The 25,018-nt window shown below is 41.5% G+C and overlaps 1 protein-coding gene across 5 annotated transcripts in view; it reads right to left on the bottom strand.

Moving 5' to 3' along the window:
• ARID4B (AT-rich interaction domain 4B) overlaps positions 1 to 25,018 on the bottom strand; it is a 120,134-nt gene that overhangs the window by 32,304 nt on the left and 62,812 nt on the right. For all 5 annotated transcript variants that reach the window (XM_077345655.1, XM_077345664.1, XM_077345626.1 and 2 more), the window contains exons 8-15: positions 21,529 to 21,667; positions 14,826 to 14,905; positions 11,133 to 11,206; positions 9,601 to 9,750; positions 7,549 to 7,617; positions 6,183 to 6,277; positions 3,272 to 3,369; positions 2,631 to 2,877 (exon numbers count right to left, since the gene is read on the bottom strand). In XM_077345655.1, the coding sequence (XP_077201770.1) occupies positions 2,631 to 2,877; positions 3,272 to 3,369; positions 6,183 to 6,277; positions 7,549 to 7,617; positions 9,601 to 9,750; positions 11,133 to 11,206; positions 14,826 to 14,905; positions 21,529 to 21,667 (952 nt within the window). The remainder of the gene's footprint in view (positions 1 to 2,630; positions 2,878 to 3,271; positions 3,370 to 6,182; positions 6,278 to 7,548; positions 7,618 to 9,600; positions 9,751 to 11,132; positions 11,207 to 14,825; positions 14,906 to 21,528; positions 21,668 to 25,018) is intronic.

Below are 25,018 nucleotides of genomic sequence, written 5' to 3'. Positions count from 1 at the left end.
AAAATAAGTTTCTTTAAACTACTATCTTTAGAAAGCATCGCTGTATAAATAAAAGGGTGAGGGTTAAGTGGACAGAGAGTGGGCTGGCCTGTCCGAGGCATGGCCCAATCGGGAGGCACAGGGCCCGAAGGAGTCTCAAAGCGGCTTACAATCGTCTTCCTTTCCCTCTCCCCACAACAGACACCCTGTTGCTTGGTCAGAACAGCTTTATCACTGCTGTGGTGAGCCCAAGATCACCCAGCTGGTTGCATTTGGGGGTACGCGGAATCAAATTCTGCCAATCTAAGGCACAGGAAATTGGAAGAGTTGATTTTATATCCTGCTTTTCATTGCCCAAAGGAGTCTCAGTGTGGCTTACAATCGCCTTCCCTTTCTTTCCAGACAACAAACACCCTGTGAGGTAGGTGAGGCTCGGAGAGCTCTGAGAGAAACAGCACTGTGAGAACAAACTGGCCCAAGTTCACCCAGCTGACTGCATGTGGAGGAGCAGGGAATCAAATCTGACTCACCTGATTAGACACCACCACTCTTAACCGCTACACCAAGCTGGCTGAACACTAGATGAACAGACATCACAATAAACCACAAATTATAAACCTGGTTTCATTACATTCTAATTTGTGATGCCTGAATGAGAAATCCAGGTTTATTCTGTAATGCTATCTTATCTTAGTCTTCTGCATACAAAAAGGGAAGCACAGACCAATAAAATCTTGCTGCTTCAAATATATTTAGCTATCTATGGTGCTATAAAAAAAACCTGGCATATAAAGGAACAACAACAACAAATTATCAGTATTCCTGGTTACCTGGGTTCCAAATATGGGTTTGGTATTTCAATCCAAATGGGAGTAGGCATGACATTCTAATATTAGTAGGTACCATTTTTCCCTATGGGGAGTATTTCTGGAGAGCCAGATAGACTGGTTTTTAAACTAATAGCACCAAAATTGCAGCAGTGCTCCAATGCAGTGCTGACCTTTAAATGACTCCCAAATTTCAAGTGGACTTCTGAACAAGTTGCCCCTGAACTCCCAGCCATCTGGCATTGTTTCCTATGAAGAAAAATACTCAAATCTTTCTCTTGGACAAACAGCACCTAAACTCTCAACAAGCAAAGCAACAACTGGCCAATGCCTCTGAAAGCTAACAGAGAACCAACAAGCCCAAAGAACCAATGCAGAACCAGGGAGTCCCAGCAGAACCACAAGACAATACAGCAAGTCCAACAGAAACAAAGTCAAAACAGAAATCATAGCAGAACGAGCTTAAGCAAAGGGGATACTTTTGCAAGTCTAACAGAAACAATGTCAGTAGAACAAGACCAACAGAACAAACTTAAGCAAGGAGAAGTACTTTTGCGGCCCCAGAAAGCCTATGACAATTCACAGAAACCCAGCAGATCCCAGGGCCAATGTGGTAACAGAAGCCCAACAGAACCAATGCAATCCATAGAAGCCCAGAAGAACCAGATAGTCAGGCAGATCTGTAAAATTCTCTCTCTCTCTCTCTCTCTCTCTCTCTCACACACACACACACACACACACACACACACACGTGTGCTAACAATGGTATTCCCTAACATGCAATTCCACTTTCCTGTGGCATCTGCCACCTTTCCCCCTACCTCCTGTTACCTAGGAAACATGCAAAAGAAAAACACCAAGCTTCCTTGAATAGCTTTAAAGTTTAAATTGCTGGCTCAAGATATACCCGACTATACCTGGATATATTCTAGACTGGGTTACTGGCTTTGGACATGCAAGTATTTTCCTATTCACGCCAGGGATTCTGCTTGAAGGTACAAAAAGGCATGCAGCACATAAGTGGGATTTACACACAGATTGTGATCTGTATGTATGCCTGGTAGACTAAACATGGTTTGTTCAACACTCCAAGATTTAAATAAATCATAGTTTATTGTGAGTCTGAATGCAGTCTTTATGGATGCATGATACAGATAAAGATTGGAATCTGTAGCTGGATTCCAGATTTTATTTCATGCATGAAAAATGCACATTTGGGCTTTATTCAGAATTCAGAATAACCTGAAGACACATTTGGTCTAGTGTATTCTCTGAAGGCATCAAAGTGAATTTTCACTACAACAGGGTCTGCCGTCATTAATATCTGTCTGTTTGTATCACACACAAACAATACCCATTGGTGATTTCTACTTTTCTGCTGAACATAACAGAATGCAAGGATATAATCTATCACAGCGGTCCCCAACCTTCATGTAGTCGGGGACCGCCTCCGAGGGTGGGAGAGAGCCGGCGGTCCGGCCACAGCAGCTGCACGTAAACGCGCACGCGCAGTTGCCGCACATACGCATTTTAGCCACTAGGTGGCGCTAACGCGCACACGCAGAACAGACGCACATGCGCGTTTTCGCCAGCAGGGGGCACAAACACACATGCGCGGCGGCTCCGTGCATGCGCATTTGCGTCGCTGGTGTGCCAGCGGCTGCGCCTGCCTCTTCCCCCCCTCTCGCTGCGGGGGGAGGGGAAGGTAGGCGTGGCCGCTGGTGGCCCGGTACCATGGCCTTAACGGCCTGGTACCGGGCCGCGGACCGGGGTTTGGAGACCTCTGATCTATCAAACACCAAAACAGAACACAGCTCCTCTTACCAAAGAAGAATTATTGTTATCTTTCCTTTCATAATCACTTTCAGTTTTCACTTGCTTTATAATTGCTGCTTCATTATCTCTTTCTTCAATGTCCAGTTTTATTTCTTTTATATTTTGTTCAATTTCTTCATGCTTTTCCACATCTTTTTCACAGTCTTTACAGGACTTGCTTGCTATTTTCTCTGGCAATGTCATTTTAAATTCAATATTTGCTGATGTACAATAATCTTCAAAGCCATAAAGGTATCTTAAAGAAGAAAGCAATACAAAAAGGTCAGTTAGTATTTGTTTCATCAAACAAATACATATTTGGCACATAAGTACATCTAAGGGACAACATATATTTAAGATTCATTTGTTTAAAAAATACTTGGGGTTAGATGAATATTTATTTCCAACGAAAAGCCAAAGACATTTACTTACTGTATAAAGAAAGCATCTGAAAGTCAGCTTAGCTATACTTCTGGAGTGAAACTTATTAAATTTTTAAACAAATTTAAAAACAGCTCAATGTATGGCATGATAAAATAAAAATAGCGAGAACTGCCCCAACCAATAGTATTATCTTTAAATACAATTGGAATTAACTAACTTACTTTACACATAATTTACCATAATGCCATATATACTGATTTACTTACTTCTTGTAAGCACATTTAACATTATATCCTGCAGCAGAGTTCAAGACAGGGATCCCAAGATCCTGATATACCTGCTTCCAGACTGCTCCACTTTCAATCTATAAATAGAAGAAATAATATTATCACCGTAAAAAGACTGTTATTAAATTAGTGATTCTGCTCTCATGAATAAAAACAAGTTCTTTGCTTCACAGGTCCTGTTGGACCAACCTGGTTTGACGAACTTACTAGATTGTGGAAACTCAGCAAGGCTTTTGACAAAGTTCCCCATGATGTTCTGATGGGTAAACTGGAGGACTGCAGTCTGGATTTTCGGATAGTTAGGTAGATAGGGAACTGGTTAGAAAAGTGCACTCAAAGAGTAGTTGTCAATGATGTTTCACTGGATTGGAGGGAGATGAATAGTGGGGTGCCACAGGGCTTGGGCCCAGTACTTTTCAACATTTTTATCAATGACTTGGATAAGGGCATGGAGGGACTACTCAATAAATTTGCAGATGACACCAAATTGGGAGTAGTAATGAACACCCCAGAAGAGAGAGAGTTCAATGAGATCTGAACATGCTGGAAAAGTGGGTAAATGAGAACACGATGCAAATTAATAGGGAGAAGTACAGAGTTCTACATGTGGGTCACAATAAGAAGCATGAATATTGGATGAGAGATAGTTAGCAGTGTATGCGAATGAGATCCTGGGGTACTTGTGGACTGTAAGCTAAATATGAGCAGATAGTTATGATGCAGCAGAAAAAAGGAGAAAGCAGTCTTGGGCTATATCAACAGAGGCATCACATAAAAATTGCAAGATGTCATAGTCTCGCTGTGTACCACATTGGTTAGATCAGAGGTCTCCAACCCCTGGTCCGCAGCCCGGTACCGGGCCGTTAAGGCCATGGTACCGGGCTGCCAGCGGCCGTGCCTGCCTTCCCCTCCCCCCGCAGCGAGAGGGGGGAAGAGGCAGGCGCGGCCGCTGGCACGCCAGCGACGCAAACGCGCATGCGTGTTTGCGCCCCCTGCTGGCGAAAACGCGCACGTGCGGCTGTTCTGTGCGTGCGCGTTAGCGCCACCTAGTGGCGAAAACGTGCATGTGCAGCAACTGCGCGTGCATGTTTACGTGCAGCTGCTGTGGCCGGGCCGCCGGCTCTCTCGCACCCTCGGAGGCGGTCCCCAACTACAAGAAGGTTGGGGACTGCTGGGTTAGATCACATCTAGAGTACTGTGTGCTGTTCTGGAGACCTAACTTCAAAAAGAATGTGGACAAAATTGAGAGGGTGCAGAAGAGAGCAATGAGGATGATCTGAGGCCTGGGGACCAAGCCCTAAGGGACTTGAGGTTGTTCAGCCTGGAAAAGAGCAGGTTGAGAAGGGACAGCTTGTTAACCTTAGAGAAGAGGTTGGCTTAGTTTTAATCCCATTGACCATAAAAACCAGGATATTTGGGATTTGCCATTGTCCCAAGTTAAAACTGCAGTCCACAGGAGGTTGGACAGGAGTTAAGGAGTCCTCAAAACATCTTGTTACTAAAGAAATCTGTTCATATCTGAGGAACCTGCTACAACCTAAGTAAGATGAATTTACCTGAATTAGTCCAACTATATTACTTCTTTATTTGAAAATCTCTATGCTGTGTGTGTCTCTCCTGCAATTTGTTTCACCATTTCCCACATTTTAAATCCAACTACCTTTTTCTTTTTTTTTGGTATCTTTTATAATACTCTAAGAACTTTTTTTTTGCTTAATTTAGTTCAATTTAGTTCTGGAATATTTTTCTTAATCTCATTCCCACAATCTAGATCAGGGGTAGTCAACCTGTGGTCCTCCAGATGTTCATGGACTACAATTCCCATGAGGCCTTGCCAGCAAATGCTGGCAGGGGCTTATGGGATTTGTAGTCCATGACCATCTGGAGGACCACAGGTTGACTACCCCTGATCTAGATCACACAGGAGCATCATAGTTATGTTCCTCAAGGTTTCTACCCCATTACTTTGTTATTGTTTTAGTACTGCAGTAGAAGGTTATTTCATCAGTGAGTCTATTAAGGGTGGCCGAACTATGACTCTCCAAGATGTTCATGAACTACAATTACAATTCAGATGTCAATGAACTACATACACTACAACCATGGTAACTGTAGTCCAGGAACATCTGGAGAGCCACAGTTTGGCCATCCTTTGCTGGCAGGGGCTCATGGGAATTGTAGTCCATGGACATCTGGAGGGCGGCAGTTTGACTACCCCTGGTCTAGATGTTCTCAGGAACTCCCTGAATGGTGTTTCCCCCCTTCATTTTGTAACATCCCATTCTGCCATGGTAGCTCATTGGGTGACCTTGGCCAAGTAACTCGCTCTTAGCCCACCCAGCCTCCCAGGATTGTTGTGAGGAAAAGAAAAGTGTTGTAAGTCTTTTTAGGTCCCCATTGAGGAGAAAAGTGAGGTACAAATGTCAAATATCATAAATATAGTTCTTAGCAAACTGCTCATCAAACTAATGGGTGCCATGTTGGCAAGATTTGGTTTTTATCACTGCCCTCAATGTTACAGACTGTCTTTCAAAGTTTCAGGTTTTCCATACGCCTAAATTCCATTATCTATCTCTGACAGTGTTACATAAAACTCTACTACTTCCTGAAAACTCCTGCTTTATTTGCTAACACTGGTTTGGGCTAACTTTAATATTCCTATAATTTTCTCCAAGGCTCTTTCATTCTGCAAAGAATTATTTCCAAGTTCCATCTCACTAAATGATGCGACTATGAAGACCCATTTAGACCTGCTACTGCAAGATTCAAATGCTGAAAGACCAGTATTCACCCCTACTGTACTTGAGAATATTCATGGACGGAGTTCTTTGATCTTCTACAACTGTAAATCTTGGCTATGAAATTGTCTTCGATAAAATATAGTACTTACATTATCAAATCCACCAAGCTTGTGAACGAGTCTGAATAATTTGAACAGATTCAAGTTTCTATATCCAAGTACAGGTCGTTTATTAATAGGAGTCCCTGCAAAACAAAGTCTTTTGAAATCTGGCTTTGTAACTTGAAACAAAATAAACTGAGAAATCAATATAAATCAATTTAGAATTCCAAACAATAGTGTTCATACAGCACTGATGAATGATGGAAGGGATGCCTTTGATGACAGTTCATTCAGGAGGCAGTACTGGAGCCCTGGTATCTCTCTCACTTGTCATTCAGCCACAGCTTGTTCAGTGCTCAGTAGCAAAGGTGGTTATATTAAAAAATACCACAAAAAGCAATACTAGACTAGTCTGCATACATGCTAGGCAGCCTAATCCTTTATATATTTATTGAGAAGTAAATTCAACTACATTCAGAGAGGCTTATTTTCACATAAGAAAGCAAAGGATCACAACCTGAAGATTATTTTCTTAGTTAATAGCCATGTAACATGTGCATTTGATAATTTTCATAATACTATCTTATAATTAGAAAAATTATTATCAAGTATATGGGGACACCTAAATTTTCAAAAGTCCTGTACTTTCTGATATAAGAGGTGAGTTCAGCTTATTTCAAACAGTACAATATCAACTTAAATGACATGGAGAAGGACAGGAAGTTCTATTATTTCTTTTTAATGTTTATATAGAAGAATATAGAAAAATGGATTTACAATATACTCAGTTTGCATATTTAGATATCAAGGGCATTATAAAATCTTAGGAAGGCTGATCTCATATAAAATATTTGGAAATTCAAGATAAATTAATTTAATTTATATTTCTTGTAAAATATTTTCCATTTATCTATGATTAACAGACTAATGAGCGTTATGATACAATTTCAATACAGGAATAAATTGAAACAATGCATGTGCTACAATTTTGCTTATCTTTGAGGTTCAACCATTTATAATGAGCCGAACTGAATACAGCTCACCATTTATGCAATGCAAACAGGGGTTTGATAAAGCTCCCATTTTCTTGTCTGCCTGGGATTGCAAAACAAAAAACAAAACCAGAAACACTGGCAGGCCATAATCCATGGCAGTTGGAGAGCATTTAGCTTGATGGGTTACACACTGTATACCAAAGTAGATAGTATATCCAAGTAGACAGATTTACTATACTATGTATTGCTATACCATGTAGTGCAAAATTAATCTGAAATTAAAAAATGCCAACATTTTATCAGCTGTTATTAAAAATGATTCATTTTCAATTGCTATATATGGACAGTAACAAAAAATAGAGACGTTTCCTGCCATGCACTATATCTGTGTAAATTAAAATATACAGAAAAATGCTCACCTCTGTCTTCCATGAACTTATACAGCTGTTGTAGAAAGTTCTCTCTTTCTTCTGGAAAGGGTTCTATTTCTTCCTAATTTAAATAGTACAGCAAAGGAATAAAATGTATAACATCTCATTAAACGTTATACTTCTATCTAAAAAACTATTGCGGGGAATTAATTTTACATTTGAAAGGAAGTTCAATAATCATTATAGAGCTGGATATGGAAGAAAAGTTTGGGGAAAGACATGGTGGCAGAACAGATCTTTTGGGGCGTTCTCCTTCCTGAGCAGCTTGCTGTTTATCCTAGAAATCCTCTCTGAGAGATTATACAGCTCCAAAGTACTGAGAGCTCAAATGACAAGGGGGATTCAGATGAAATTGCTGCTGCCTCCTCCAATGTAAACCATCAGCAGAAAAGGGATAAGGTCTCCTTGCTGCTGCAGCAGTGGAACTGTGCTGCAGTTTGTCTGCAAGGCTCTCCCAAACCTCAGAGGATTTCAGGTCAAATAGCAGGCTGCTAAAGGAAGGCAGGGAAAGATCTGGTCTGCCAGCTCCTTTTGTGATCTTTTCTGCTGGGTCCTTTCCAACTAATCCTTATCCATTGTTCCTCTATATATTTGTGAAACAGCCTAGGGGTGGAACTTGTCCGGCTGTCCAAGTTGGAATAAGGCCAATCAGGGTACAACTAGCAAAGCTGACTGTACCCTGATTGGCCCTGCCCCTGCAGCTCCCGCCCTCTATTCCTGGACTCCAGCCTCTTTGCTCTCAGACGCGCCACAGTGCCTGGAGCCAGCAGCAGGTAAGGGGAGAGGGCCCTGGGCAAAGGATCGTGGTGGAGGGCCTGCTAACAAGGGCCTCTTGGCCTGCTAGGTTGGGCCTGCTAACGAGGGCCTCCCAGCCTGCTAAGGAGCTCTGTCCTGGGCCTGCTAACGAGCTGGCCAGCCCCTGCCCATCCCACTTGATCCAGCTGCAAGCTGTTACCCAAAGCCACCTTAAGCTGCCTGGCCAGGGGAAGGGACCCTTTCAAGGCCTGTTCTTAGGAATGGGCTTTGAAGCTAGTGTGATAAATAATGTTTTGGCACAATTTGTCCTTCACAAAACTAACCTTTCAAGTATTTAAGAATATATATAAAATGTTCAGATATTTTTGCTTATGATATTACAATTACATTAGAACAGGAATCACATTTTATGCTTACAACCAGACTTTTCTACCTTGGAGGTGCAACATTTGTAGAATCTTTCTTTTTAAAAAATTATACATTCAGAGAAGAAACAGGAGATAACAAATTATGCACTTCATGAAGTTCACTAGTAAAAGGATTTGGGAATGCACTCCTCTGATATTACAAGTGACATTTTTAGTCAGGAGAGGGGACTGTCACTAGGAATTTCAATATGCACAGCTTGTACATCAGAACTGAATGTATGATGGACCATTTCAGATCAGGGTTGCTGGGTGCCTCTGTGAGTAATTTTTCCTTCCTCAGTTATGAACGTACTGCTAGATCAATATTCCAGCTACAAAGATTATGACATCAAAGGTATATATCTGTTTTATACATCACAAATAAGAGACACATTACTTACTAATGGCTACATGTTGTTGCCCCTACTGTTCATAGTTCCAATAAATAAATAAATATTCCAAGGGATAGTTATTTCACGAAGTTGGGGTCACAAATATGAATTATATGCAAGCAAGACCTATCCTAAACAAGGCTTGGATCCTAAAGGCTGTTCTATTAGCACAGTTTTCTACAGAGGAAAACTTTTGCTGATTGCTCCCTCTGACTGCAGAATTCCAATTTGCTCCCTGCACTGTTCCTTCAGATCTACTGACCCACAGGAGCATAATTTCAGGGGGTAGGGGAACAGAAGACTGCTGTGTGGGTGGAAAGTGGGGAAACTGCCTTCTTTAACACATATCTGTTTATGCTGCTTAGGATCCAAGCCAATAGAATATAATAAAAGTTTTGATGTCAAGTCACCAATGTAATTCAGTAGTCAATGTACTCCTAACAGGAACTGTGCTAATATGAACTCACAAAATTACACTGTTATACTTGCCTCTTCCTCACTGCTATTATCTTCTTTTTCTTTTTTATCTTCCTCTTCTTCTTCTGCTTCACTACTGGAGGTTTCTTCTTTCAACTCAGTCTTCCAGTTACTGGGAACAGTTCTGTTTTTATAGAATTCTAAGGCCTGATCAAAAGCTGCAAATGATATTGCATTTATTAGAACAATGTTAGGCTTGTCCAACTAATTCATCAACCACTAGAGGGATTTTACCTCAGGTCATTTGTGCAAGTCCTGAGTTCCTCTTCCCATGTGGGAAGAAATTAATATCAATACAGGGATCCCAAATTTATATGAATGTTGATTTCCTTGGGAGCTAAAGGCCTCATCTGTTATTTATTTATTTATTTATTTTATATACCGCCCTCCCCGGAAGTTCAGGGTGGTTATGAAAGGCTTCAGTCAACAGATTGCTGTTACCATGTTCAGCAATACCTGCTCTAGGTATCCCATGTTTGTAGGTCTATAGAGTGTAAGCTGAGAACCCACAAGGAACAGTGAAAGGAAGGAACAATTTAGAAATCCCTCTTCCAGTATTATTTAAGCTTCTAGGAGCACCTTTTACTACATTTCATGATAATAAAATTACATGAAAGTTTGGATCGAAAGCACTGCCAGTAAGACTGTCCCCTCCCCTTTCTCCCACTGAGCTCCCTTGAAGTCTGCTTGAGAGGGGCCAAGTGATCCTCAGGAACAGTGTGGAGAGCAAAGTGGTAATCTGCATTTGGAGGAAGAAACTGTGGCTATCCACCTTCACTTTCTCCACCAATGGAAATGCTGTTCCATTAGCAGAATAGCACCTTGGAATCCAACCCTCCATCTTATGAATTTTTAATCCATTAGTCAGCTTACAACAAAATATCAACTGTATAAAACAGCATGTGATACAAATAAAAGAGCTAGCAAATAAAAACGACCCTTCAATAATTTTATCTGCCTTAGCTTTGTGCAAAACAGGAACTCACATGAAAAGCAATGACAAAGGGACATGGACACACTCTCAGAACTGTTTTTCTGATTTTGGTGACACTACAGAAGATGCCTTTCTTATGTTGTCACCCATCCCACTTTAAATGCTAGGGGAATACCAAAAGAAAAAAAAAGAAAAAAAGAGAAAAAAGATGACTGAGAATCCTAGGAGGTTTCTGTGGGAAATATTTTGACCCATGGCTGCATTAAGATGCATTAATAAAATGGAAGGGAAAAATAGCAGCATGATACCAAATTTACTATTCCATCAACCTATCAGTCCTGAATAGCTGTACAACTAGCCAAAACAATGGATAGAAATTTGGCTATAGCCAGAGTGATTTTTGTTTGTTTGTTTATCCCATAGAAGGCACATCAGCATAGCAGGGAGTGGCATGCAGGGCAAACCATCAAGAGGAATAATAAAATAGCAGCATAAAAGCACTCTATTACAAGTACTGTTTGAAATAATATATAATACAGACCAATAGCTCTATTAACTTTATCAATCAGAAAAGTTTTTCTTTTCTTATTCTAAAGGTATTCTAACCTTGCTTTAATGTAGCATCTGGCTTTGGTGAAGTCTCACTAATTTCACGGACATCTTTTCTTGGTACTGAAGAACTAAAGAAAAACAGTAATGCAAGTTGTATGAAAGTAACATAAACAAATATTTTGAAAACTTTGTGCTCTGATTGTGAGATTATTTAAAAAAAAGTAATTTAATCTATTATTCATAATTAACAACAAAAGAAACAGAATTAAATACACTATTTTGAACAATAGTCCACAACATTATGATTGTTAGTTTTGCCAACATTGGTTATACCATTTTGGAGTCTATTAAAATAATATTGTGTACTTATGCCTTACAGTGATATGCAAAAATGTGCTACCCACAGTACAAAAGCAAATTCTTTATATGTTATAGAACTACAAATATGAAATAGGGGCTAATCCAGGCAAGATATTGGCAAATCTGCAATTGAATCTCTAGTGCATTTTTATTTATAACTAGCACTGGAAGAGGCCCCGATTCAGATCAAGATTTTGGCAATGGGGAAATTAACTTCCTCCTGTACTATTTGCCGACCTCAGATACCCCACAGAGCTGCCACTAACCCTTTGTACTGAAGCCTGCAACTTACCAATTTCCCTGCAGGGCAAATACCAGTTTGGGTATGTATTATATAAGAGGCTGAGAGAATCACACCACTATATCCACAGGGTGCTCCCAATCCAAACTGAAGCCTTCCATAGGCCCATTATGCACGGCCGCCGAAACGGCGATTTCGGGTCACATGGAAAACGCGGAGGGGGAAGACGCGACGCATACCGGTTATACACGGGGCGGGGCGCGACGGCGGCAAAACCCAGAGTAACCGATTATGCACGCGCCGATCCGGGCGCCGCTTCTGGTTGCTCCCCGCTCACCCGGAAGCTGCGCTTTCTTCCGCGTTTCACTGACGCGGCTTTTTCGGCGGCATGCACCGAAGCTGCAGCCGGTTGCAGCCGGCTCCGTGCGTTATCCGTGATTTTAGTCGCCGCCATTCCACCCCGAATGTGCGCTAAAACCCCCGTGCATAATGGGTCATAGTGGCTATTTACAAAGGAAGAATAGACTAGAAATCTGATCACGGATCTCAATCTGCTTCTGGCTATTGACTCAAACAGCAACATAAATTTTCAGCTGCCTAATAATACACAGACCAATTACACCATCCCTTTTTGACACGGCAGGGGCAGCACTGAAATGAGGCTGCCTTGTACTTCTCCCTGTTGAATAATTTATTTGAACCTGTATCTGCCATGTTAGTTATGATTACATACTGGGTTGGTTCAGATATAAAATGAAACCATGGCTTATTTTAGCTATGGTTTGTTAGTGCAATCAAGATTCAGTCTGCAAAAAATCAGGGAATTCTGGCTTGTCTTGTGTGACAAGCATTTGAACAAAAATACAGGGACTTACATAGCTGCCTGTGAACCAAAATGAGGGGACACAAAGCTGCCTCAGATTTTGTGGGCTCAGACTCATCTAAATAAAAAATTTCTGCACACCTCTCTCCATCAGAACACACCACAGCACATGTAAAGTACTAAAAATTAACTATTACAGGTCTGCTTATTATGAGATGAGAGAAAAACTGACTACCCTGTACTCTCCCCCAGAGCTAATCCCACTTTACACTGCACCCTCTTTCAGGCAGAGCTAACACTTTGTTCTCTTCTTTAGGCAGACCTGAAACTATTAGCTGCTGCATTCTCCTTCCCCCCAAGTGGTTGGCTATGAGACGAGAACTCGGATAGGCCCAGGCACTGACAATTGATTGGATACTGCATAAAGTCTCCTGTCTGTCACATCTTGGCAAATCCTGGCTTTGCACTGGCTTCATTCATTCATTTTCCTGCCAGAAACCCAGCTATTGTCCAACCTGCATCACAGGGCCCAGCTGAAGGAAAGCCTTGCTGCATCACCCTTGCTTATCACTGGTCACCAGCAACAGAAGTTTCTTCCACCCCCACCTCCATCAAGAAGGCACTATGGCTTTTGCATTATTTCTTTCCCAAAGATTAGGAAAATGAACTCTGCTACAATTTCAGGGCAATCTCCATATACAAACTCAACTAAATTCACCTAGAAGTATCTCATCACTACTCCAAGGCATACAAGATGCTTGCAGCAGACACTACATGCTGCCCTGTCAACTCTTAAGCCTTACTCATGTACTTCACTATGTTTCCATTTCCATACAAACACATATACTGCTCAGCACGTACCAAAGTCCCCAACCCCACAAAAGTCTCTTGAAGGGTATACACTCCCACTGTCTATTTCTACTCACACACAAAAAATACAGATTAATTGTGTTAAATGTCCCATATTCAATAGAGAAAGTGATAAACAAGTAACAACAGCTGTGAATGCTAGCTTTTATAGGCTTTATATAAAAGAGGAAAGCACAGGCAACACTGGGATAGGCCATTAGCTTTCCTTCCATCCACCCCTCCCCAAATCCACAGTCTCAGTATATGCAATATGAATGGATTGTTCCTGTGTAGGTTACTTTATTGCTAGAGTATAGCAAAAGCTCTAATAGCAAAACTTTTACCCCCTTTAAGGATGCATGGAAGGATCATGCCATAACAGAACTGGAGTTGAGAGAATGGGGAGAGTCTGGCTATCACTGGCAGTCACCTAACAATAACAATAATTTCATTTTTGTAGCTATAGGTAAGGCAGGTATAAGAGAATTCCCTGCAATGAGAGAATTTGCAGATATTGTCATACAGAACCAGAGTCAATTTGCCATATTATTTTGCGATGTGAGATGTATAACCACCAACATTCTGATCTGATATCCCCACTTTTACCTTTTCCGAATGCTAGGTCTCTTGAATTGCTGCTTACTGATAATTGCTCGGAGATCACTGAACGGGTAGCCAAGTTCTTATCTATAGCTATGACCCATAGGGTAAAGCAGTAAACGTCACTGGCTTTATCTTTTTGTACTTGTTGCTCCATTGTCTGCTGTAATTTTTATAGTTTTATAGATCTGTATCACAGAGCTAATTTGTATGCTGTTTTATATTTTGGATGCCATTAAAGGTTTTGTATTGTATTGTCAGGCAGGCAGATAACATTTGGATCAAACCACAATATGGTGTACATAATGTGAAACCACAGTTAAAACTGACTATGGTTAATAAATCAGCTTCATTTTCTGCTTCATGTACCCAAACTAACTACACGTAGTATGGCAAAATATGCTTGAATGATCAATTAACCTTGGTTAGTATAATTAAGCTGTGGTTTCCTATTAACATCTTAACCAATCTAGTGTAATATGATAATAGGAATTTGATTTTTTTGTAATTATTTGAATTTTTAAATTTTTACTAGGAATTTCTGCTTACCAATTATTACGTTCACTTTCAAATTCTTGCTGAATTATGCAATATAGTAATAATAATTACTTAAAATAAAAACCAACAATGGAAAGATAAATGCCCACCTCGAGTTATCTAATGGATTGAGGAGCTTACAACTTTATCAATATTTGAAGATATGGCATATAGACAACAACTACACATAGACATATCTTTAGATGTCTGGAAAGCTTTTATAGATGCTTATCTGTAGATATGCCACCAAAGTTGCTATATTTTTATTTATTTCTGTTCCAGTATTTAAAATAAAAATATGATTTTTTTAGAAACCCGTTTGCCTCTTTCTACTTACAATTTGCCATCCTTGAAAGAACGAACAAGAATGTTATCCTTTTTCACTGCAATGTCATCGCTACAGTCAGGACAAACCACCTACATAAAACGAAATATTTTAAACAGAACAGAAAAAAAAGATACTTTACAGGAGAAATTAATTGTTCATATCTAGGAATTTACAAACTATTCAACTTACAGGAAAGTTCAAAAACAAAAATCTTGGGGTACTTGTATGAAGGATGTCTCTACACTAATGCGCAGAGTATGGGAAACAAGCAAGAAGAACTAGAAGTTCTAATGAAGGAAGGGGATTATGATCTAATAGGCATTACAGAAACCTGTTGGGATAACTCTCACAACAGGAATAATAGGATGGAGTGGTACAATTTATTTAAAAGGAAAAGGCTTTTTCTGACGCACATGAGATTACACTCTGAGTACAGAACTTAATGATAGCGAAGAGTGGTGACTTTAGGGACATAACATAGGAATTGGTCTCCAAAAAGGATAAAATTTACACATTACAGATCCCACTGAATCATTCAGCTATACAGTATAGAGAGTTCTATATAGGTATATTTATATAGAGAGTGTAATTATAATCTTGACCACTGAGGAAGACCCGGAAGGGTCGAAACGCATTTGGTCCTTGGTTCTATGTGCTGTTAGTTCGGTATAGTTTTCAAGACGTTTTTATTCTGTTTTTAATTGTGCACCATAATAAATATTTAACAAGTTTTACATTATTTTTATTGTTCAGCTCAACTTTTGAGTTCCTACCTGTTAAGGTTGGGTTTTGTTCCTTTTTTGGTTTAGCATTAGACTTGATTCTCACCAATAGAGAAGAACTGGTTGATGAGGTAAAATTTGTGGGCATGCTTGGTAGTAGTGACCATGTGATCTTGGGAAAGAGAAAAGCTGTACGTAGTCACACATATAGGCTGGATTTCAGAATCCCATGGTCAGAAAAATTTAAGGGGATGGAAATCCAAGAACATTGCAGGTTTCTCAGAAGTGAAATACTGAAGGCATGATTGCAGATAATTCCCTTGAGAAGTAAAACTTGGAGGAACCTAAAGAAACCAGGGTGGCTCCATAAACAGCTTTCAAAATAATTGAGTAATAAAAAAGACTAATTTAGGAAATGGATCTTATAACCATGGATGAGTATAAACAAATAACCAATGCTTGTAGGGAGAGTGTTAGAAAAACTAAAGCTCAGTATAAGGAAGGGGCATCAATGCCAATGTGGCAAAATAATTTCACATGATGAAGGATGGGAGTTGTGGCCTAGGATCACTGTAGTCCATAAACACCTAGTTTCTTTAAATTAAACCAAATCCTCTGGGCCATATGAATTGCATCCAAGGGTACTAAAAGAACATGCAGATGTAATTTCTGAGCCTATGTCCATTATTTTTGACAATTCTTGGAGAACAGGTGAAGTGCCAGACGATTGGAGGCAGGCAAATGTTGTCCCCATCTTCAAGAAGGGAAAAAGAAGGATCCGGGTAACTAGTGACCTGTCAGCTTGACATCATAGCTGGCAAAATTGTAGAACAAGTCATCAAACAGTCGATCCTTGAGCAGCTAGAGTGGATGGCTGTAATTACTAAGAGTCAGCATGGCTTTCTCAAGAATAAGTCATATCAGACTAACCTTATCTCTTTCTTGAGAAACTTACTACCTTGCTAGATCAGGGGCCTGCTGTGGGCATAACTTACCTTGATAGAAAGGCTTTTGATAAAGTTCCATATGATATTAGTATTGACAAGTTGGTAAAATGTAGTATATATCCTATTACTGCTAGGTGGATTGAGAGTTGGTTGACAGATTGCACCGAAAGAGTCTGTCATCCTCTTTGAGAGGAGCGATGAGTCAAGGGTCCCAGGAACCTGACCTAGATCCTGTGTTGTTCAATATATTTATAAATGATTTGGATGAAGGGATAGAGGGGGAACTTATTACATTTGCAGATGACTAAACTGGGAGGGGTAGCAAACAGCAGAAGACAGAATCAGGATACAAGATAATCTTGAAAAGCTAGAAAACTGGGCTAAAATGAATTTAAATAGTGATAAACGTAAAGTCTTCATTTAGGTAGGGAAAATCATATGCATCACTATAGGGTGAGCGAGACTTCTCTTGGCAGTAGTACATATGAAAAGGATCTGGGTGTCTAAGTAGAACATACACTGAACATGACTCAGCAATGTGACTCGATGGCTAAGAAGGAAAATGGAATTTTGGGCTGTATTAAGAGAAGTTCAGTGTCCAGATCATGTGAGGTGACGTTACTGCTTTACATCGCTCTGGTAAAACCTCATTTGTAGTTTTGTGTTCAGTTTTTGACACTACAACTGGATAAAGATGTAGAGAAACTGGAGCATGTCCAGAGGAAGGCTACGAAGATGGTGAAGGGTTTGAGGGAGTTTGGTCTGTTTAGCCTGGAGAGAAGACAACTAAAAGGTGACATTATAATTATTTTGAAGGGTTGTCATATAGAAGATGGAGCAGAGTTTTCTACTGCCTCAGACCAGAACCAATGAGTTGAAATTAATTCAAAAGAATTTTCAGCTAAACATTTCAGCTAAAGTTAGAGTGGTTCCTCAGTGGAATAGGCTTCCTCAGGAGGTGGTGGGTTCTCCTTTTGAAGTTATAGAGGCTAGATAGTAATCTAACAGAAATGCTGATTTTATGAACTTAGGCATATTATGAGTGGGTGGGCAGGAAAGAATGTCCACAAGTTGTGGATAGTATTTCAATATTTTATTTATTTCATTTAATTTATATACTGCCCCTCACTATTATGTACCAGGGCAGTGTGCATAGAATGGTAGGTACATGTGCTTACCGCAGGGGTAGCCAATTATTTTTTAGCCTGTGGGCACCTTTGGCACAGGGTGGTGAATGCAGCCACAAAATGTCTGCCATGACAGGCATGGCCAACCACAAAATGTCAGGGAGTGAGGTCACACATAATTTTGTTAGAAGCGCTAATAAAAACTCTGTTTAATGTGCTATCTTCTGAAATTAACATATCATTTAAATATTTTCTTGTACATATACAAAATAATTATACATACTGAGCTAGCTAAGAATCCATCATCTGGTATTATCTGTCTTCATTTTACAAGCATTTAAGAAAAAGGAAAAGGGGTGAAAAAAACTTTATTCTTGTTGTCCCCTTTGCATGAGCTCTTCTCTTATGAGCCCAGTCATTTTTCATCTTTATTATTATTTATTATAATGATGGCAGCTGGTTATGCAGGGCAGGTGAGAGGTCATTGAAAATGTGATGTGCCCAATTATTGATTGATTGATTGATATTCTGCTCTGTCTTCAGAAACTCAGGGTGGATAAGAGTGATTCTGACCAGACTGAATACATTTTGAAAAAAATGAACAAATAATATATTCCGTTGTCATTATCAACTTCCATTTGAATTATAAAAATACTAGGGGCAAAACCCATTGTATCCAGGAATACAACAGGTGCTAGAGCTTGGGGGTGGGAAATGGAAGGAAAGGAGTGTCCAGTCTGCAAGGGCATGAGGGTCAAGGGGTGTTGTGTTTACAGTGTGGTGGCCTGGTGGCAAACGAGGGCGTGGGAGTGGAGAGGTGTCTCAAAGCAGTTTACAATTGCCTTCCCTTACTCTCCCCATAGCAGATACCCCATGAGAGAGGTGGGGCTGAGAGAGCTCTGAGAGAATTGGGAATGTCCCAAGGTTACCCAGCCAGCTGCCTGTGGGGAATCAAACCTGGCTGACCAGGTTAGAAGCTGCCTTTCTTTAACTGTTACCCCACAATGGCTCTCAGAGACCAACGCCAGAGTTGCTCTTCTCCCTCCCCCAGCTGTTTTGTTTGTCCTGCCAGAATAGTTCAACATTAAGATCTTTGGCAAGGAATCTTCAAGTCACCCCAACCAGAGGGATTTCAACTCAGTATTTATTTATTTATTTATTTATTTATTTATTTATTTATTTATTTATTTATTTATTTATTTATTTATTTATTTATTTATTTATTTCCCACCCGCCCCGGAGGCTCAGGGAGGTTTACATGGAACATATGAACAATACATGAAACCATAACATATGAATAACAGTATTAATAATACTAGTAACTGATAGTTGTAACAATATAAACAATGTAAACAATGCAACACTGCAAAAAGGTCCAGAGCACTCCGCTGGAGTTCTGGGAGGAAGGGGAGCAGGGGTCCTTCAGTCGTTGTTGGTTATACCTGGTCTCAACCAAATGCCTTGCAGAAGAGCTCCTTTTTAGAGGCCCAGTGGAACTGTTTAAGCTCCGTCAGGGCCCTGATCCCCTCTGGGAGCTCATTCCACCAGGTGGGGGCCAGAACAGAGAATGCTCTGGGCCTGGTCAAGGCCAGGCGGGCTTGTTTAGGACTAGGGACCATTAGCCGATTGGTGGTGGCAGAGCGTAGAGCTCTTTGAAGGGCATAGGCAGGGAGGCGGTCCCTCAGGTATACTGGGCCCTGACCGCATATGGCCTTGAAGTTAATTACCAGAACCTTTAGTCTGATTCGGAATTCAACTGGCAACCACTGCAGTTGGTGGAGAATGGGCCAGACGTTGGACCTCCACGGTGTTGTTGTGAGGATCCTGGCTGCTGCATTTTGGACCAGCTGTAGTTTCCGGGTCAAGGCTAAAGGCAGGCCTGCATAGAGCGAGTTACAGAAGTCCAGTCTAGAGGTGACTGTTGCATGGATCACTGTGGCTAGGTGTTCCGAGGCCAGGTAGGGCATTAGTAGCTTGCCTTGGCAGAGGTGGTAAAATGCTAGCCACGCTACCTTTGCAACCTGGACTTCCATTGTGAGGGAAGCATCTAGAATCACGCCCAGATTCCTGGCGGAGTGAGCCGTAGAGATCTGCACACCGTCCAGGGTAGGCAGATGCGCTTCCTCACATGGGCCCTTCCTACCCAACCACAGGACCTCCCGCCTTTGAAGGATTGAGCTTCAGACAACTCTGCTTGACTCATCTCGTCACTGCTTCCAGGCAGCTGGCTAATGCTTCTGGGGGAGAGTCAGGGTGGCCATCCATCAGGAGGAAGAGCTGGGTGTCATCTGCATATTGATGACAACCCAGCCCAAACTTCTGTACCAGTTGTGCGAGAAGGCGCATGAAGATGTTGGATAGGAGACAGGACTGCTCCTTGTGGGGCTCCGCAAGTACGTTGTCAGCGGTCTGATGTTTTCTTTCCTATTGCAACCCTCTGTCCACTATCCCAGAGAAAGGAGATCAGCCATTGAAGGGCTGTCCCTCATATTCCGGCATCGATGAGGCAGCGAGCCAGAAGCTCATGATCGATTGTGTCGAACACTGCTGAGAGGTCTAGTAATATCAGCAGTGCCGACTCGCCTCGGTTCAACTGGAGATGGAGGTCATCCGTCAGGGTGACTAGCGCTGTCTCTACCCCATGGCCAGGCCGGAAACCTGACTGGAATGGGTCTAGGACCGAAGCTTCTTCCAGATATGCTTTAAGTTGGTTTGCAACAGCCCTTTCTACCATCTTCCCCAGAAACGCTAAGTGCGAGATGGGTTGATAGTTATCAGGCTCTCGCGAATTCCCACAGCACACAGAGGCCAGGCCTTAGAGGCCAGGCCCTCTGATTGGCTGACTCTCCTTTCCCCACATTCTCATTGGTTCTGGTCACTGTCTGTTGCAGGAAGCGTCACTGAGACCAGCTTCCTGGGTTTTAAAGGCCCCTGCATGTTTCTTAGGAGCATGTTTCGGATGGACCATTTTTATTCTGTAGAGCCCACTTCTGGCTCCTTGCTGGGCAGAGATTCTGTGTAGGAGAAATGAAAAAATTAGACCCTAGCAAGTTCAAGGGGATGTGAAGGGCCAGAAGTACAGAGGGTGGGGATTATGAAAAGTCCATATTTTATCAGAAAAAGTGCATGGAATATTTGTTAGAACGCCTTTGGATCCTTAATGGCCCCTCAAACCTGGAGAACTGAGGCGAGAGAGCCCTGAGAAAGAATAGATTAGACCAGATTAGACCATCCCAACCTGTAGGCCCCCATGCAACCCTGGTAGCTCACTCACCAGGCACCTGCCAGCTCAGTCAGCAGTCTGAGGCAACATGTGTGAAGTTGTTGGACGCAACAGTTAGTGGTGGGAGACAGCCTGATTGGGCAGCCGGCCATTGGGTGAATGGCCACTCAGTTGGCTGGATGACATAGGCAAGAGCATTTATTGGCCCTTAAATTGTGAGGCCCAAAAGGTCACTGTGAGACCCAAAAGGTCATTAGGCCTTTTATTATAGTTACAGAATATTAAAACTGGGAAGATCTAAGGTCTTCAACAGAAGGTCCAGTGAGGTATATCTAAACCCTACAACCCAATTGTATTTAGTCAGAATCAGGTTCCACTGTGTTTTTGGAGTATCATTCTGCTTTTTGTACAGGTAAATTTCTTTGGCATAAAGTTGCTATCTGCATTACACCATAAAAATAAAAAACAGGGACACACCCCCCTTCTAAAACCAATTAGAAGGTGCCAAGAAAGGTGCTGGCAAGTACAATGCTACCCACGGGTGCCATATTTGAGGTGTCTCACTTAATGTGGCAGTTTCATGTTCTATAAAAGGTAGATCAACGTATGATATAAAAGCATATAAAAACCTCTAGAGCTACATAGTTTTATAAAAAATAATGCTATTTAACAGAGTAACACAGAAACACTTACCAAAGCTGGAAACCAGAGATTTTTCTTTTTATCCACACTAACATAGTCTACACATACAACTTTTCCTAACAATTCATCAGTCTGTTTCCTGTCATCTTCATCATCTTCACTTGAAGATGATGATGATTCCTCTTCTGGGCTACAATGAAAAAATGCAAATTTAACAATATAGTTTATAATTCACAGACAATAAATTACAAAGATTTAAAAACCATCAGAAACATGGATTCAAGACCAATCTGTTTTCTAAAAAGACAGAAATCTAACACAAAAACATTCTCTATATTCTATAAAAATTATGTCTTTTCTAACAAATAATATGTGGGCAACTACCCTGGTCAAACACCTGTTGATTCAGCGAAATGCTCAGCTGATTTGGGATAGTATCACATAAGATGGACAACAGAACTACAGAAGCATCATGTGGGCAAACCTAGCTATGAGGCAGAAAGAGGGGAAGTGGTACAATAAAAGTTGCCATGGCACGGAGGAATTCTAGTCTTGGATAATGACTTTATCTAGGAATAAAGACCGGGGGGGGGGGAGGCCAGAGAGGAAACAGGTGTCTCTCTTACTGACTATGCCTCTCAGGAAAAGCAACCATATTTATTTAAATATATTTTAATCTCACAATTCCACAACTCACTACAGTTGTTAAAAATAATTATTTAATCATTTAATATTAATAATCATTTAATGTTATAATGATAATGTATCACTTAATTAGATTAACCAATTGTTTTTTCCATGTTTAACTTTTCTTGTCCTGCAACTCTCCATTGCCTCCAACAAGCATAAATAACCACCTTCTGAAATGTGGCAGCAAGGTCCATCTCTGAGCACTATTGCAAGTTTGGTCAAGAGGGAAAGCAGAACCTCTCAGTTATGACTTTAACCAGGAAGACTACCCACATCTAGTCCTGCTGGCCTTTCAAAAGATCTGCAAGTTGTATTATGCAATTACTTGAAAAGGATTTAACATTTTCAAGGATAGTACTAGTTAAGACAGGAAAGGACAGTGACATGGTACAGATTGATCTTATCAGATATTGGAAATTAAGCAGGGTCAGTACATGAAAGAGAGACCACCATGGAAGACTGCAGCAGAAGGCAATTGCAAACTGCTTCTGCTTCTCACTTGCTTTGAATCTCCCCTACTGGAGTGGTTGCAAGTCACTGAGATGGCAGGCCGGGAGAGGCGGCTTATCATCATCATCATCACCATCCATCAATCATCAGCTGCAACTTAACTGCACTTTATTATTTTAATGTATTTATTTTATTTCTTGAGAGTTCCCAGTGGGTTATGATAAAATCACCTGCAGTGGTTCCCAGTGGGTTACAATAAAAATAAAACCCCACATAGATAAAACATTAAAAACCAACCATTCCATGTTTCAGTGGTGAAAAAAAAAACCCAATCAAACCTCCTTCCTTAACCTTCTCCCCCAGTGCCTCAGGGGACAGCTCCCAGGGGTGCCAACTAATCCAGATGGAGGTTGTTCTTAGTCAAATTGCTCTTGGTTATGGTGGGGCCCCTAGATCTTGGCCCTGGCCTCAACCTAAGAAGCCCTGCAGAACCATAAAAGCTCCTGTAGGGCACACAGCTCTTCCGGGAGCTCATTCAGCCAGGTTGGGTCCAGGACCAAAAAGGCCCTGGCCCTGGTCGAGGCCAGACAAACCTCATGAAGGCAGGGAACCACCAACAAATTAGTACCCGTAGAGCACAAGGCCCTGTGGGAAGCATAAGGTGATAGGTGGCCTCTCAGATATGTGGGTCTCAGACTGTGAAGAGGCTTGAAGGTTAACACTAGAACCTTGAACTTGATCAAGGCCATAACACGCAACCAATGCAACTGCCGCGGCACTGGCTGGATATGGGCCCTCCAAGGTGTTCCTGTGAAGACCCTAGCAGCTGCATTTTGTACCAGCTGCAATTTCCAGGTCAAGGACAAGGGAAGGCCCACATAGAGTGGATTACAGAAGTCAGTCCTGGAGGTGACCATTGAATGGATCACCATGGCCAGGTATTCCGGGGACAGTAGGGAGCTAGTAGCCTTGCCTGCTGGAGGTGGAAAAACAGAAGGCACGCTACTTTTGTGACCTGTGCCTCGATAGTAAGGGAAGTATCAAGGATCACACTGAGATTCCTGGCACAGGGCAGGATGTAAAGTTGCAATCTGGCCAGCTTGGGCAAACGTGCTTCCTGGCCTGCCCCCTTCATTCCCAGCAACATGACTGATGTCTTGGAGGGGTTGAGTTTCAGGGGACTCTAGGCTAGCCATCCAGTTATGGCTAGAAATTGTATCCGGGGGAGTCCGGGTGGTCATCTATGAGTAGATAGAGCAGGGTGTCATTTGCATAATGATGATAGCCAAGCCCAAAACTCTGAGCCATTTAGGCCAGAGGGTGCATAAAGAAGTTGAAAAGTGTGGGCAAGAGTACTGCCCCATGATTGCTTTTGTCTTTTGTTGTCTTTTGGAATAAACTACTGAGTTTTTGTCAATGCTCTGAGTTTGTCTATTTTGGGAAGATTTACCATAGTACACAACACTGATGTTCAGAACATGCATGGCACAACAGATGCTTTGTCAAAGGAAAACCTAGGAGAGGCAGTTTTGCCTTATTCCTTCTCAATGCAGCTCTACTCCAATTTACTTATTATTATTATAAACATTTCCATGCCAACTTTCCACCGAACTCAGAGTCCCCAAGGCCAGTTCTATAGCTAATATTCCAGATGAGCTGTGCAGGTCCTAGGTCCAAGGGACAGCTTATAAGGCTTCTCCTCTGGCCCTTGTCCCTAAGGAAGTTACTATAGACTGTTCCTTGCCCTGTCCTTCCAAAGAAAACTTCCTGGCTCCCAAAATAGATGTGGAAAGAGCCATTCCTTGTGGTGGGTTCTGCTGCTTCTCTACCATGCCTTGTCACATCTTGCGTCTGCTGCAGGTTGGCTTTTGGTCTGCCCAACATTCCTGGGAGTTGTGGCAAACTGGGAAGCTGCTCCTGTGGCATGAGATTGGGCGCCCGAGGTTCTCCCTGGACAGTTCTCTTGACATAGCCTGTAGGCCTCTGTCTCCATGGAGTTAACTGCAGAGGCAGGAGGCCTAAGACCCCAGACAATATGTTTTTCTAATTGCTGAATTTACTAAGTATTCGGAGCCAACCATGTCCCAGTTTGATAATAATCTGTACTTTAAGCGGCTACACCTTTGGAACCTCTGGTGACATGCCTTCAGAACCAATTCGAAACAGAAGACAATGCAACATAACCTGTTTAAAGCAGCCCAAACCTACCCCCAGAAATACATGCTGCAAACACAAATACCCTTCCTAAGGCATGTCAAGCAAATCTGAGTCTGTCTACATTAACTAACACTAAATAAAAGGAAAATTTTCACTAGTGTTACGAGTTCAGTCCTTTCTTATAAGACTAGCTCTCAGGGTCACCTGATGAAATACAATGGAAATAGGTTCAAGGGTGACAAAA

This window comes from Paroedura picta, chromosome 1 (genome assembly GCF_049243985.1).
Source record: "Paroedura picta isolate Pp20150507F chromosome 1, Ppicta_v3.0, whole genome shotgun sequence".
Classification (NCBI taxonomy): Eukaryota; Metazoa; Chordata; class Lepidosauria; order Squamata; family Gekkonidae; genus Paroedura; species Paroedura picta.
Note: the sequence above shows the minus strand (reverse complement) of the source record. Positions and strands in the feature narration are given on the sequence as shown.